A 15,331-nucleotide genomic window follows, 5' to 3' on the forward strand; every position below is an offset into this window, starting at 1 on the left:
CATTCTGGGCATAAAACCACAGGCCTGCTTAATCCACCTAACAGATGCAGGAACTGAGGTCTCGGGAAGGGGCGTGACTTGCTCAGGGTCACCCCACTGGTGGTTGCAGAGCTCTGCAAACAGGCTCAGGCCCCCTCCCTGTGAAGACAAGGTGGGGGAAGCAGCCATTCGTTCGCCATAGAGAACCCACATTGCTTCTCACCCAGTGTGAAGTGTGTCCACGGCATCCATCATATCATACGTTCCTGAAAAACCCTTCCAACCACCCTAACTCCATACAGGAATCCTGGAGTACAGAGAGCTCTAGTACCTTCTCTGGGCTAGGAAGCAGAAGACCAGGATTTGAGTCTGGACTGTCTGCTCCCAGAACCTGCATTCTTAACCCCATGATGTACCAGTACTTTTTTCCAAGGCAGTAGAAAACCAATGTACATGAATTGCCCTGCCACTTCCCTCACTACCCCTCCAGACTAATGGCTAATCCCTGGGATAGAAGGTGGCAGAACTGGGCCCTCCCTCCCAATGCCATAGGCACGCTGCTTCCAGGAACCATTTCCCTGATGGTCCCCTGCCCACCCTGCTCCCCCTTCCCAGAGCTGTGATAAAGTGAGAAGGTACAGAAAAGCATTAGCATAAAATTTGTATGAAATTTGTAAGCGACTCTATCTGTACCTACTTTATGGCCATTTGCAAGATAAAATGACATCATTGCAGCTCTTGTGGTTTTCATCTCTTTATACAAATACCAGTTTTTTTTCTTCTGAGTGCCTCAGCCTTACCTGAGAGCTTGCCAGAAATGCAGCCTCTGAAAGAGAATCTGCATTTTAACGAGATCCCAGGCAAGTCCCTCACACAGTGAAGTCTGAGAAGTACCACTGCCCAGAATGAGCTCCTGTGGGGCCATGCCTCTGTCCTTGCTTGCGCTTGACAAGTGGAGATCCTCAGCATTTGTCAGTTGCCAATGTGCCAGTCACTGTTTTACCGTTGACTGAGACCCTGCCACAAATGTGGTAGAAGACAGTGAGCAGGGACAAGCAAAGGTAGAGGTTGGCTTAAATGAAATGGGAAGGCTCATAGATTTTTTTTTTCTGGGCTTGAGAAATAACACGTTTTGCGGCAGCTCGATTGCCTTTGTGCCTGGGTTAGCCAAGCCCACACAGTCTCCCCAACACCCAGCTCGTGGGTTGGAACACCCCCTTCTGTGAGGGTGAAGGGTGCTGGGCTGGATTGATTGAGCTTAATTCCGGACACGGTTAAATCCTACACCTGCTCTTCCCCATCACCCTTACTGCACTCGACTGCATTTTGCTCACTCTCCCAGAAAGCACTCTGGCATGTGTCCTGGGCACTTCTTTTCTGTGTCCCCTAGTGCTGTGGGCTTTTTGAGGACAGTGAGCTAATTCTGCAGGTAACTCTGCCTGGCTTTGCCTTCACCCTAATGAAAGTTCCTCCCTCAACCTCAGTTCATAGAAAGGGCAGGATTATGGAGCTAAGCTGAGGCCTGGCCACGCATGCCAGGCCAGCTCCATGTGGATATTCAGTAGCCCAGCCTGCTGGCTGCACACCCTACCATCTCTTGGTTAGCTCTTAGGGCTTCTACCAGATTTGAGCTTTTCCCTAGCAGTGATGCACAAGCCTTGTATATGGAGTCCTGGCATCTTCTAGGGCCACTGCCAGGAAGGGCATTGTCCAGAGAGCTGTGGGCACCCCTGGGCCAGGTTACCATGTGGGTCCCTTCATTGATAATCTTCATCACAGTGGCAGCTCCTCACAGATATGCATTCGTTGGCTCATGGGGCTGACATTTCTATGTCACTTTCTCCGTCCTCACCCTGAGAGAAACGCAAGGTTCAAAACAAGCCTCCTCCAAATGTGTTGCTTCGATATGTGGGTTATTTTGGGCTGAAGGCAGTGGAGACCTGCAGGTTCAAGAGAAACTTTTGCTCCTCTCTTAACTATCTAGAAGAATCTAAATTGGGAGTCTTTCACAGAGTAGGGGTTATTACTAGAGATAAATTTATCTAAATGATCTATCTCTATGGCCGGGCAGACATCTAATTACCAAACATCTGCTCTTCCTTTTCTTGCCCTGTGAATTGCCCTCCTCCTCTTTGATGTCCCAGCCCTATTCCATTCCTTAGCTCAGGATGGCATATCTACCTCACTTTACCTTTCTGTCTTTGAACCTTTCATGTGCGTAGGGTTACTATTTGTACAAAATTAATTTTTCTTTTCTCTTGGTAATCTGTTTCATGTCACTTTAATTCTTAGAGCAGGTGGAAGAACCTCTGAAGGAGAGAGAAAAATTTTTCCTCCCCAACAGAGACCTGGCCACCCTCAGTTAAGACACATCTGATGCTCTAGCTCATGGGGCCCAGGGCACATTCTCCCCCAACTCCCCTTCTAAACTATTGTTCCACCACCTTCATTCACCATTCTCCTCTTTTCAATTCTACCCTCTGATTTTATAGTATCTTGTCCCTTTTTTCATTCGTTCTTTAATCCATCCATCCATTCATCCTTTTGAAACTTAAGAGTTCGCAAGGCCTACTGTGAACCAAATGGCACACTAGGCCCTCAAGTCATAAAGGTGAGTAACACATTCTGGTTGTCAATGCCAGGCCTGGTTCCGGACTCCACTCGGACCTTCCATACTCAGGCAAATCCTGTATCCATCTTTTATGGATTCCTCACTGCCCTTGTAAACCATTTCTCTTTCTCAAACCCTTATTGGTACCCAAGTCCCTCTGTCTCCATAAATGACTTTACCTCTTAATCTTCCCAAGATTTAGAGTTCACCCTAAATGCCCCTGTCAGTATCCCTAATTCCCACTATAGAACCTGTATCTTCTTATTTATGTCCTTTCTCTAGTCTCAGGTATGTCCTGGGATTTCTCACTTTGTGGTAAACTCTTCTGCCTGACTTCTATGACCATGAGCAAATGGTTCATATCTCCCAACCACACTTTGTCCCTATAACAGGGAGAGAATACTACTTACCTCATTTGTTTGTTACAGACATTAAATGAGGACTTAAAACAGGGTCTGACACAAGTATTAGCCATCATCATGATTATCGTTCCTCACAGTACCCACCCTGCCACTCACCCTGTATTTCTTACCTCGTTAGTCTGGCATACACATTCCTTTCCCTGGGCATATAGATGTCCCCCCTCGCCACATCTTACCCCGTGCTGAGTGCCCAGCTCCTTAGTCTCTGTCGCTCACCTCTGTCAGAGACCTGTCATCTCCTATAGCATTTCCAAGTTCCCATCCTCGGCCGCTTTCAATACAGTCCATATTCTCATATGCATTGAGGTAATGGGGGCAGTTTAGAGTGGGTGAGGAGCCAGGAGGATCCGGGGGAGACTATCTAGAGAATAGGGAGAGGTGGACCCCCAGTGGCTCACAAGGGGCTGGAAAGCTGGTTCTGTGGGGGGACGTGCAGGACGATGCAGTCAGAGAGGACAATCCCAGTTCCCTGTCACTGGAGCAGAGTGCCTTCTGATGGCAAGGTTCATGGAGGGAGAGCCAAGTGGGTACCTCAGGTGGGGCTGATGATGATGAGGCCATCATTGTGGCCACGGACGTTATTGCAAGTGAATTTCCCCGCTCCTCTTCTTCCATCCCCTAAATATTGGAACTCCCCAGAATTCTGTCGTGCTTGCTTTGTGCTCCATGCCTGTGACCCATGCCCAGCCACCTGCAGGACTCTCCCACATCACTATTCTTGCTGACATCTGTTCAAGACTGAATGGGTCCTTTCCGTTTTTATCCTTCCAGCTTTGCCCTAGTTAGTGTTCACCGTCCTTGTCGTAACCTGGGCATGAAGCCCTCAGAGCTCCACCTACCTGCTTGAAGCCTCCAGTGCCTCTTCCTCCATCATCTGTCCCTCAGTGCTCCCCAGTTTCTCCCCATGCTGCCCTCCAGGCCCTAGCCCCAGTTAGGCACAGCACGCTCGGGAGCTGTCAGATTGAGTGACCACAAGTTCCCCAGCCCACCCACCTGTGTTCACAGCTCTGGGGCAGCAGGTGTGGGAGGAAGCCTGTGTGGCCGAGATGTCCTGGAAGGCTGGGCATGGGCAGTGGAGGGCGGGCCAGGAGGTGTGAGAAGAGGACTGGCAGCTCAGAGAAGGACATCCCACCCTCCTATGTGCACAGGGGAATGGGAAGCCTTGGGTCCCTGGCTGTGACACGCTATGGGAGGCGTCACACTGAGCAGCTCCCCTTCCAGAGATCTCTAGGCGGAAAGGAGGGCTGTGGGCATTTGGAGGGTCTCCAGGCTCAGAACTGGTCGGGCCATCTTGTGGTGGGTCAGAGGCCTTCCTGGCGGGGATGTCCACCCTCCCTGATTCCACTGCTGTGCCAGGTGTTACAGAGAAGGTTGGTCACAGCTGGTGCAGCTTTGGGAATGAGCCAGATGGCGCTGGTCACCTTTATTCTAGACTTCATGAGACAGGAAGCCATGATGAGACGGAAGCCTTCAGATGGTTTCTGGCTGGCTAGGTAGATGAGGGCTTCCCCTGAGACTACACCATGAGAGGAGCCTGGGCACGATGGAGCTCTGCCCTTCTCCGCCGGTCAAGGCCTCCCCTCATTGGCATGTCTCGTCCCCATCCCCATGTTGGCACCGAGGAAACCTTGTACAGCGGGCCCTCACCCCTGGCCTCCTGAGTCCAGCTGTAGACCCCTTCATCTTACAACAGTTACTGTTGGTGCTCACATCAGGGTCTTGCTAGAGCACTGGTTTCTTGAGAGCAGGAATGTTCTACTTCCCATTTGTTGCTGGCTCTGATAGGTGCTCCATTGGGTGACCGCTGACTGACTATTCTCTCAATCCGTGTGCTCTCTCGTGCTCCCGCATATCTCCCTCAGAAACAGGAGACACCGCAGTGTGGACTTCTGGACATCTCTCTGCTGGCTGACCGAGTCGTGTCACCTCTCACCCCCCCACCACACCCACATTTCTGAATCCCTCTGCTTTTCTCTGGAGCCTGTGTGTCCCACTACAGACACCTCCCCCTCCTTCTGTGAGCCTCCTGGACAGACGCAGCCCAGCCTGTCATGACTGTCTGGCTCAGCCCACCAGGGGTCGCGGGGGTCAGGGAGTTTCCTGAGGGCAGCTCTAGGTGCCACCAGTGCCCTCCTAGTGTGGACAGTGAGAACACAGGTGAAGGTAAGCTGTGTCCCATTTTCCTTTGTCTTCATTGTTGGAGAGTGTTCTGGGCGAATTGTGTGCCCCTTCCCCCAGTTCAGAGGCTGAAGTCCTAATTCCCAGTGCCCCAGGCTGTGACCTTATTTAGAAATAGGGTTGTCACGGATATGAGTTAAGATGAGACCACACTGGAGTGGATAGACCCCCTTGCCCAATATGACTGGTATCTTTAAAAGGGGAGATTTGAGTGTGCCTGGGTGATTCGGTTGGTTAAGCATCTGCCTTAGGTTCAGGTCATGATCCCAGATCCTGGGATCGAGGCCCATTGAGCTCCCTGCTTAGCAGGGAGTCACCTTCTCCCTCTAGCCCTCCCTTCTGCTTGTGATCTCTCTCTCTCTCTTTCGTTCTTACTCTTTCTCAAAGAAATAAATATTTTCCAAAATTGGGGGGCTGGGAGATTTGGACACACACACACAAACAGAATGCTCCGTGAAGATGAGGACAGATACTGGGGTGATCCTTCTAAAAGGAAGCCAGAGGTTGCCAGCCAACCACCGGAGGCTGGAGAGAGATATGGAACAATTTCTCCCTCAGCCCTCAGAAGGAACCATCCTTGCCAACACCTTGATCTCAGACTTGCAGCCTCCAGAACAGGGGAGGGTATATCTGTGTCACTCAGGCCCCCCAGTCTGTGAAGCTTTGTTTGGCAGCCCCAGCGGACAGCTGTAGAGAGCTCTGTGGTCTTGTAGGTAAGAATGAAGAGCCCAGTGTCCAGATTAGCTCTCTAGAAAATTTGGTTCCTGTAATAATAGCTACCCCAGTGCTCGTTGGGACCCCCCTGCCCCTCCCCCATTGAAAGCCTCCATCATGGCTTTCAGAAAACAGACTCAGCAGATGATAACCCCTTTCTCCCTCCCCTTCTTCCCCAGATCTTCCTCAGCTCCTCTTACTTCCATGAACCCTCTTCTCAGACTGGGGTGGGCAGTGCAGAGACGACAGTTTGCCAAGAAGGAACCTTGGCAGTCTCGGGTGTGGGGAGGGGTGAACAGGGGGCCCTGATACTTCTGGTTCCTTCTGGAAGAGGGCCCTGAGGAAATCCCTGCAGTGTGCCTCCCTTATCCCCTCATCCCTGTGGAGTCTTTTTTGGACCTCACCACCCCCAGAAGTCCTCTGCTCTCCTGCCAGGCCGCCTGGTTCCAGCACCCCCCGCTCCACCCACGTGCCCCCTGCCTCAACCCCTGACCTGTTGTCCTCTCTCGGTTCTGGGCATATTGTAGTTGGAAACTCAGTTGCTGGCTTGCAAACACGGCTGGTGTTTGAAAGCAGGCACACATTTCTTTTGAGGTCCTACAAACAAGGACAAGCACATGCCTTCCACCTGCTGCCCCAAGCAAGCTTCGTCAGCCATTTGGGGGCCCAGCTCCCCTTCCAGGTGCAGGCATGTTGGGTTTGGAGGAGCTAATCCCTGCCGGATGGCAAAGCGTGAACTCTGTGCCTCGCGAAAGCTTGGCACTAAGTGGCACAGTCTCACCTGTCGCATGGCTTATTGCATGGTGGGAGAGAGCAATCGCCTTCTCTAGGCAGGGCATTTTGGGGAAAGCAAAATCATTAGCCTGGGATTGGGGTGGGGGTTACCTTTTCAGTGGTGTGACTACGGGCAGGGCCATTTCTGAGCCTCAGTGTCCTCATGGGTAAGCTAGACAGGTGAGCTAAGAATCTTCACATGTCTTTAGGTTTTGGTAGCCTGTGGTCCCAGGAGAGAACCCTCTCGTCCTGGTCCTGCCATTACTAGCCTGTGGGACTTCAAGAACATTTCTGTCTGGCAGAGCTAGAGACCTGAGTTGCTAGCAAGAGATCCTGATAAGGGTCGGCTGTGACTCCTGGCGGTGAGGAGTGCCCTGGGAAGTGGCCATCCAAAGCCTCACTGTGTCAACAGTCCGTGTCGTCTCCAGTTTGAGACCACAGGGCAGTGTTTCTGCTAATGAACTGAAGAGTCTGTGTCCGTCCCCCAGAACGTCAGCTCAAGGCAGCATGGAGGGACACTGTCCTTGCTCCAAAATCAGCCCTGCATCACCCACAACTATCCCCTGGTCACCTAACAGGACGTGCTGCTCTTCACTCCCGGCCTTTCCTCGCAAAGGACTGGAAAACAGGGTCCCTTCCAAGTCAAACAAGAGCTCATTGGTCCTGGGACACAAGCATGGGCATAAAGGGAGTATTGTTTCCTGATTCCAGTCTTCACTGATTAGACAGCATCCAGACGGCATGCTTCCTCCGGGAAGAGGCCCAGCCTCACTTGCTCATTAGTGACTTTGCACTTGACTCTGAACACTCAACGGGTAAACCATAGGGAGAAGTGCCACACATGACACTGTCCTTAGGGACCTCAGAAAACAGAGCCCTCTTTGCCTGAAAACCAACAGCTTGAACTCAGCCTGAGTCAGCATGGGCTTCTAGAACCTTCTTAGGGAGCCTGATGCAGACTGCCCAGGCTCATTGCATGTTCCCATCCTTGCTTCTCAACCCTCTCAGTAGTGAAAATGGAAGACCCTGAGCCTTAGGAGCCAAGAAAGACCAACCCAGGAGAAAAGCATGGAAAGATAGGGAGGCAGGAGGGTCAGTGATTGGGGTGGTGGGAGGAGAAAGACTTATTCATAATAACACGTGTTCTTTCCCAGGTTTTCTGGCCAGGTTCTCTAGTTGAGAGACTTGTTGGAGTGACCTTGGTAATGATCATCAGGGAAAAATTTGAAGGGAGAAAATGAATGCTTTTCAAAATGATTTCAGATACCTCTTTTCATAAGATGGGTTTTCTTCATGAAAACTAGTGTACTTGTTTTTAATAGTTTAATAGTCTTTTTTATGAATATTACTTAGGGCATACTCAATAGAACAAATTTGGGAAATGCATTGCCCATACTTGGAAGAATGTACTTGAAGGTTCTTAATTTGTATTTTCCTGACAAGCCTGATTGATTCCAGGAAAGACTCAGTATTTACAATGGACTGCCTGTGCAAGGGCTTGTTTTGCATTTTGTCCGCCTCTTGTGTATCTCCAGGGGACAGTGGAGGATGGAGACAAGCCTCTGCAGAGGCCCAAGTCCAGATGATGCGTCAGGGCAACATGGCAGACTGTGGGCTTGGAGCTTAATCGGGGAAACTTCTAGAAGCTCCAGGACTCGGAGCCAGATCCCTGCATTCACACGGAGGTTCCTATGGCCTCAGCGCACACCACTAGCAGTGCCCTTTGCATACATATCAGTTCAGCCCCAGGCCCTGTGAGGAAGGCGAGGGTCCAGGGCCCTCTCTGACCCCCCTGAGAGAGGCTCTTGGGTCTGACCCCCTCTCAGTGAAGTACCAGTAGCTTCCACCTCACCTGCCAGCCAGGTCCCCAGAGCCTGTGGCCTTGGGGGTATCAGCCAACTTCAGAAATGAGATTGAAATCCAAGTGCTGCTCCTGGGAACCCTAGCCCACGGAATCCGAGGCGAAGATGAAAGGGACTTTGGAGCTCAGAGCCCTCGCATTCGAGTTGGGCTTGCCCCTGACGCACAGGGGACCTCTGTTCCGTCCCTGTTAGAATGCTGCCAGTGACGTCCCCGCGCCGCCCAGGAGCCGAGGCGGGGAACGGAGAGGGCTCTGCCATCCTTGCTGTGCTGTGGCAGGGGGAACCGGCCGGACTGCCCCGTTTGGCCCATGCACGTGGGATCAGGGCTCATGAGCTCGGGTCCCTCCACGGCCGTGTCCTTCTCTCCATCCCAAGGCCAGTGTGGTTCCTCCACACAAACCAGCTGACACGGAGGCCAGAGAAACCCAGCAGTCCTGCAGGCAGTGGCTCTGTCTGTCTGGGTTCATTTTGGAGTGGTGGGCCTGCTTTAAACAGGAGCACCCTGGAAATAATTTTGTACTTAGAGAAGCACTGGTTCATTTACAGGCTGTTTTCCTGCCTCAGGACACATCCCGGGCAGCTTGCAATTCCAATTTCCTGTCCCTCCTTCGCTTCTCCTTACCGGTCATAATGCGCTGATGCCCTGGGCCTGGTTCTCTCTGACTGTTATAAAATGCCTTTTTGTAGCGCCGGTGGTACTAGGCATGAGGTTCCCAAAGAGCCACGTGACTTCTGGTCCCTACCTGGAAGGATGCTCGTTGTTCTGTCTGCGTCTGGCCCCACTGTCCTGGGCCCAGCAAGTTCCATAGCAGGTCAGTCTGCTAGAGACAGGGGAGCTCTGGGGGGTACTGCAGGGCAGCAGATGGCCTCTGCAGCCCCCAGCTGGCTCACGAGTAGAGACCGTACCGAACTCTTTGAACCCCCTGAGCACCCTCTCATGGTCCCCTGTCCCTCACCACGCTGGAGAGATGGGGCCCTGGGGCCTGGAACATGGCATCCACAACTGCAGCTTTGTGTCCTGACATTTCCCTGCCCCGGTTCCAGACGACACCAAAGGCGACATAGCTTGAGCCTCACTGACCTTCCCATCCTTCCTCATCAAGAACTTTCATGTCCTGGGGGCGCCTGGGTGGCTCAGTGGTTTAAGCTGCTGCCTTCAGCTCAGGTCATGATCTCGGGGTCCTGGGATCGAGTCCCGCGTCGGGCTCTCTGCTTGGCGGGGAGCCTGCTTCCTCCTCTCTCTCTCTGCCTGCTTCTCTCCCTACTTGTGATCTCTATCTGTCAAATAAATAAATAAAATTTAAAAAAGAAAAAAAAAAGAAAAAAAAAAGAACTTTCATGTCCTGAAGGCCCGCCGTGTGGGCGCCATGCGAGGTGCTGAGAACGCAGAGGCGGCGGCGGTCTTGGGGAGGGCGGACTTGACTGCCAGCCTGCACCCTGCTCACCCCCCATGGTCCTCCGGGAAGGGGAGAGACAAGACCTGGGGGACAAACAACAGAAAGAGGCTGATGGCCTCACCATGTCTAGGACCTCCACAGGCCCGGCCCTGCCTGTCTTCTACACACGTCTCCCTTCCCAGGCCTCCCCTCCCTGGTGAGTGCTTCTCTTCTCTCCTGGAAGGCTGAGTCCTGCCTCCCCGGTAAAGCCCACCTGCTCCTGGTTGGAGGAGCCCTCCTCTCCCATGCTGTGGTGGCCCAGATTCCTCTGGGAGACTCTTAGTGGCTTACAGCCTGGACCTGCGGGAACCATTTGGAAGAAAAATGGTAAAACCGATCAAGTCGCCAGGCAACATTCCAGCGCCCCTGTGATCCCATCACTAGAAGGGCTCCCGCATCTCCTTTTGCTCTGGAAGCTTATTTTTGCCAAGGTTGTTATCACCAAGCAGGCGCCAGAGCTCTGTTCCACTCACTGTCCAGTTATGGCAAAATTCAAACAATAGACCTGTTATTCCGCTTGTAAGAATGTCCAGAGGGAATGCTTTTCCCCTCCCCAGGATCGAACTCTCGGTGCCCTTTGTGATATGCGAGACCTCAGGGAAGGTCTCTCCGATTCCCAGACACAGAGCAGTGTGTGGGAGCTGCGAAATGGATCTCGGTGGCTGCCGTGGGCCAGGTCTCTTGTGTTCTTTCCCCTGCACTGGTCACTTCCCCGCACAGATCCTGCCCTGTGACTGGTTGAGGGAGCGACCTCTGGGAGCCTCGGGGTGGCATTTCCAGGTGCCCCGATGCATCCCCCATCCTGAGGCCTTGAGAGAAGGTGGAGGCAACATTCCCTCTAAAATAGCCCTAATTCCACCTGGCTGGCCCAGCTGCTCTTCAGCCTAACCCATGCATGTGGGCCCTGCGCTCTGTTGCAGGCCTCCAACCCCTGCCCAGCTGCTCAGAAGTGCTAGGCTTGGGCCTTCATGAAACTTGTTCTAAAGCAGAAACTGACTTTATTTCAGCCTGCAGGTAGCTTTCTACCTCTACCAGATCACTTCTCAAAATCACTTCCCCCACTTTTCTCCTTTCCTTTCTAAGATCACAAAGGCAGGAGCACTTGGGTGGCTCAGTTGGTTTAGTGTCTTCCTTCGGCTCAGGTCATGATCCCAGGTCCCGGGATTGAGTCCCGCATCGGGCTCCCCACTGAGGAGCCGCCTTCTCCCTCTCCCACTGCTTGCTTGTGCTTTCTTTCTCTGTGTGCCTGCTGCTTGCTGAGTCCTAGACAAATGTTAGCAACGATGTCATCCTGAAGGAGCAGAGGATGGTGGGAAGACCCTGAGGCTTGGAATCAGGAGGCTGGGGTCTGAGTCGAGCTGTGCCTCTTGCTGATGGTGTGATGCCAATTCCCAGCCCAAGAACCTCCCTGTCCCCAGAGCTATAAACCTGGAGTGAAGACAGTGTCTCTCTCCAGGCTGGTTGTGACCACCCAGGAAAATAGGGCCGGCAGACTGTTTCACCCACACAAACCAGGTTAAATTTGCTCTCTTTCCCCTTCCCAGGCACACATTCTGGCAGTTCCGCCACGAGAACCCCAAGACACGGGTTGGGGACCCCCCGCCCGAGGGGCTCCCTGGCTTCAACAGTGGAGTGATGCTGCTGAACCTGGAGGCCATGCGCCAGTCCCCCCTCTACAGCCGCCTGCTGGAGCCCGCACAGGTACAGCAGCTGGCCGACAAGTACCACTTCCGTGGCCACCTCGGGGACCAGGACTTCTTCACCATGATCGGCATGGAGCACCCCGAGCTCTTCCACGTGCTGGACTGCACCTGGAACCGGCAGCTTTGCACCTGGTGGAGGGACCACGGCTATAGCGATGTCTTCGAGGCTTACTTCCGGTGTGAGGGCCACGTCAAGATCTACCATGGGAACTGCAACACTCCCATCCCGGACGTCTAGGTCCAGCCCCATCTGACATGCCCTCAGATCTCTGGGTCTGGGACAGGCCAGAGGGGTGCCCCTGTTAATCAGCCCCCAGCTCGTGTCCGAATCCCTGTGGGGATGTGCTCTGGGGCAAGGGGCTGCAGCTGTCCCACCTGGTGGGTCCTTCTCCTGAGGCCACCCAGTGAGGATGGGCCTGTGAGTTGCTGGTGCTTGGGGCCTTTTTGCTCCAGGGGGCCAGGTATTGTGGAGGGCAAACATGCAGACATCCTCCAGTGGGCTCAGAAGCAAGTGTGTAAAGAGAAGAAAGGAAGGACAATGGTACTCTGTGCCCTTGGCCCCCAAAGAATGGAAATCCTTTTGGGCACTGGCCTTTCTTAGACCAAATATAAATTTACTTTAAACTGACAAGCTTCCCTCTTGCCAGAAAGAACAAACTGTCCTGCTAGGGCTCCCAGGGAGCCAAACAAGAGAGGGGTGTTCTCGCAGCCAGCCTGGAGCTGAAGCATCAGTGAGTGCCCAGCTTCCACACACTCGCACCCTAAGAGGCTGCGTGCTTGCCCAGTTGTGGGGGGTGAAGATCCCCTGAGAAACCCGGCCTCATCACTGGAGCTTCCCCGGCTTCTCACTCCTACCCGCGTCCCAGAGCCTCCTTATCCCTCCCTCATCCCAGCTGGCTTCGGGTGACCAGACTGTGCTCGGAAATCAGATCCACCATCAAAGAGCAGAGCTTGGCCATGGCCAGGGACAGGCGACAGAGTCGTCTGCATGGGGAAGACACCTTCCAAAGAGGATCCCAACAGTTTCTGTGGATAACCGTGTGGCTTGGAAGGGGTGTCCCTCGTGGACGGATAAGCGTTCAGTCTCTGTTGAAAAAATCATCCTGTGATTTTCTCATCACATCATATTAGACCCTGTACCTTTGAAGAAAGGTTCTTCTCTGAATGCATTCCCTTGTTAGATGCAGACACGAAGCCCCTGGCGGACCATGTTGTCTAGTCGGGGGAGGTCCTTGGGGAAGAACTGTTGTTGGATTTTCATCTTCTCTGATTTCAATTTCATCTACTTTTTTATTTCTCTTCACCATGAGTGAGAATAGCTAATAAACCATCTTTGAGAACACAATGATTACATTGTTTCTTCTCCGACCCCAGTTTCCTGCTACCTGAAGGTTGAGTTAAGAGTGCAGTCAGGGTCATTCAGGGCTGCCCCTGCCATCCACATGACGGAGCTTAGTGGGCCCCCCGGCCTCTGTGGGGGCCGTGGCTGAGACGGGCATAGGGAGGGCAGCAGGGCCGCACTGGGGTCACTAGAGAATCATCTGGAAGCAAGAACGGCCCCGTCCCTTCTTACCTGCCTTACTTAGACTGTACAGTTACATCATTCCCCAGCCAAACGGAGCACATCTCTCACCTGACTCAGCTTGGACAGAACTGGTCTGTTCTCCTAGGAACTTGATTTCCTATTTACAGCTACTAGTAGCTGAAAGCCTGCTGTGCACTGACATTGTTTTAGGGGATTTATACACTATTGATAATGCTTGCAAAAACCTCATAAAGGTGATTCTAATTCTCAAGTTTATTGTAAGAAAATAACAAGAGAGGTAGACAGAGTCGTTAGCACACCAGTTTTTTTAAAAATAGAAAACAACTAGGAGTAACTTAAAATGTTGACTAAGGGAGTGGATAAATTATGTTACATCCATAAGATAAAATAGTTTAGGTGTTAAAATCATATTTTTCAAGAATACTTAATGCCTTGGGAAATGCTTACAATGTGCTGTTAAGTAAAGAAGGTAAATATAAGATTATATGTACAGTATGATCCTCACTTTATTTTTAAAATTATATATGTGTATATGTATATATGTATAAAGAGAGCCTGTTCCGCTCTATTTAATTAGTTCAAATCCTAAAATACCATGTGTTTCAAACACCACATTAGAAACAATTATTTCAATGGGGAAAAAATGGGGGTAAAATACTAGAGAATTTTAGACTCGATAACTAAGATATTTTCCCCATGTTAATTTCAGTAATTCAAGGGTTTCTGTAGCTATGAGAGTCCTTTGTTATTGCAAAGAAAAAACAATGAACTCATTGATCAAAATGGGCACAAGCCAAACCAAATCTCCTCCTCTACTTTTGAGATCACCTACTCAGGAGCTTCCCCCTCCTCTGTCACTGGTGGATTTGGTGAAGAGCAAAGTAACACTCTGCAGGAAATCCAGCCAGCCCAGCAAAGCCAATGGATGCAATTTCTGGATGGCTCTTAGACAGCTGGTTCCTCACTGGAATCCTGTTGTAACTGATGTAACTGATGAGGTTCAAACATGACTAATTGTGCTGTTTTGCCTTTGCCTGATGAAAACTTCCACTGCAGTGCATAAGCCTGGAGGAATGAGTGGAACAGAAGCCTGGAAAGAACATTTCTGGGTATGAGGAAGGATCAAGGTGCTTTCTATCTTCATCTGTATTTACTTCTATATTTCTGAATGTGAATTACTTTTGTAATAAACAATAAATGCTATAAAATTGTAGTCACTGCCATATTCCCCCCCCCCCCCCCCCCCAGTTACAGGTAAGTCCGGTCCTGGCTGCTCTACACTTCACATTGGCCCTGGTTACCATCATCCATAAGAAAACATAATCTTGGCTAAGTAGGCTCTGGGTCTTCAACTTTGCCTCTGGATGCCCCAGTTCTCTAACTGAAAGTGACCTAAGAATAGCATCTCCAGCCGCTGCTTTCATTTCTGATTCTATCATCTTGTGTGTGTACACAAATGATAATGGTTTTTGGAAAGCTTGCGGGCTTGTCGAAGAGATTTATTCTTGTATGTGTGTCAGAATCTAACTACGCATGCCAGTCTCGCCATCACTTCTAACCTCGGGCACGGAGGGTTGAGTTCACGACGCCCCCCACTACATGACCCATTGCCACCGTGGGAGGCTCTCATTTCCATATCCCACCCTCATCCCCCAACAGTCATTTTAAGGTGCAACTGGAGTGTCTTCTGTGCTCATGCAAAATGGTGTTATTGTTTTGTGGACATGTATTTTAATTTGAATAACAATATATTCTCTTGCTTTTTCTTTTTCATTCAGCACTAAGTTTCTTTTGTTATGATGATGATGATGTTGATGTTATGTTAGTCACCATACAGTACATCATTAGTTTCTGATGTAGTGTTCCACGGTTGTTTGCGTATAACACCCAGTACTCCATGCAATCCGTGCCCTCCTTAATGCCTCCTTAATACTTAATCACCGGGCTCACACATCTCCCTACTCCCCTCCCCTCTAAAACCCTCAGTTTGTTTCCTGGAATCCATATTCTCTCATGGTTCGTCTTCCCCTCTGATTTCCCCCCTTCATTCTTCCCTTCCTTCTCCTAATGTCCTCCATGCTATTCCTTATGTTCCACAAGTCACTG

At 51.3% G+C, this 15,331-nt stretch overlaps 1 protein-coding gene across 1 annotated transcript in view; it reads left to right on the forward strand.

Moving 5' to 3' along the window:
* XXYLT1 (xyloside xylosyltransferase 1) overlaps positions 1-13,021 on the forward strand; it is a 159,507-nt gene extending 146,486 nt beyond the window's left edge. The window contains exon 4 of the mRNA XM_046003874.1: positions 11,521-13,021. Coding sequence (XP_045859830.1) covers positions 11,521-11,917 — 397 coding nt within the window. The 3' untranslated portion in view covers positions 11,918-13,021. The remainder of the gene's footprint in view (positions 1-11,520) is intronic.
* The last annotated feature ends 2,310 nt before the right edge of the window (positions 13,022-15,331 follow it).

Source organism: Meles meles, chromosome 4 (assembly GCF_922984935.1).
Source record: "Meles meles chromosome 4, mMelMel3.1 paternal haplotype, whole genome shotgun sequence".
Classification (NCBI taxonomy): domain Eukaryota; kingdom Metazoa; phylum Chordata; class Mammalia; order Carnivora; family Mustelidae; genus Meles; species Meles meles.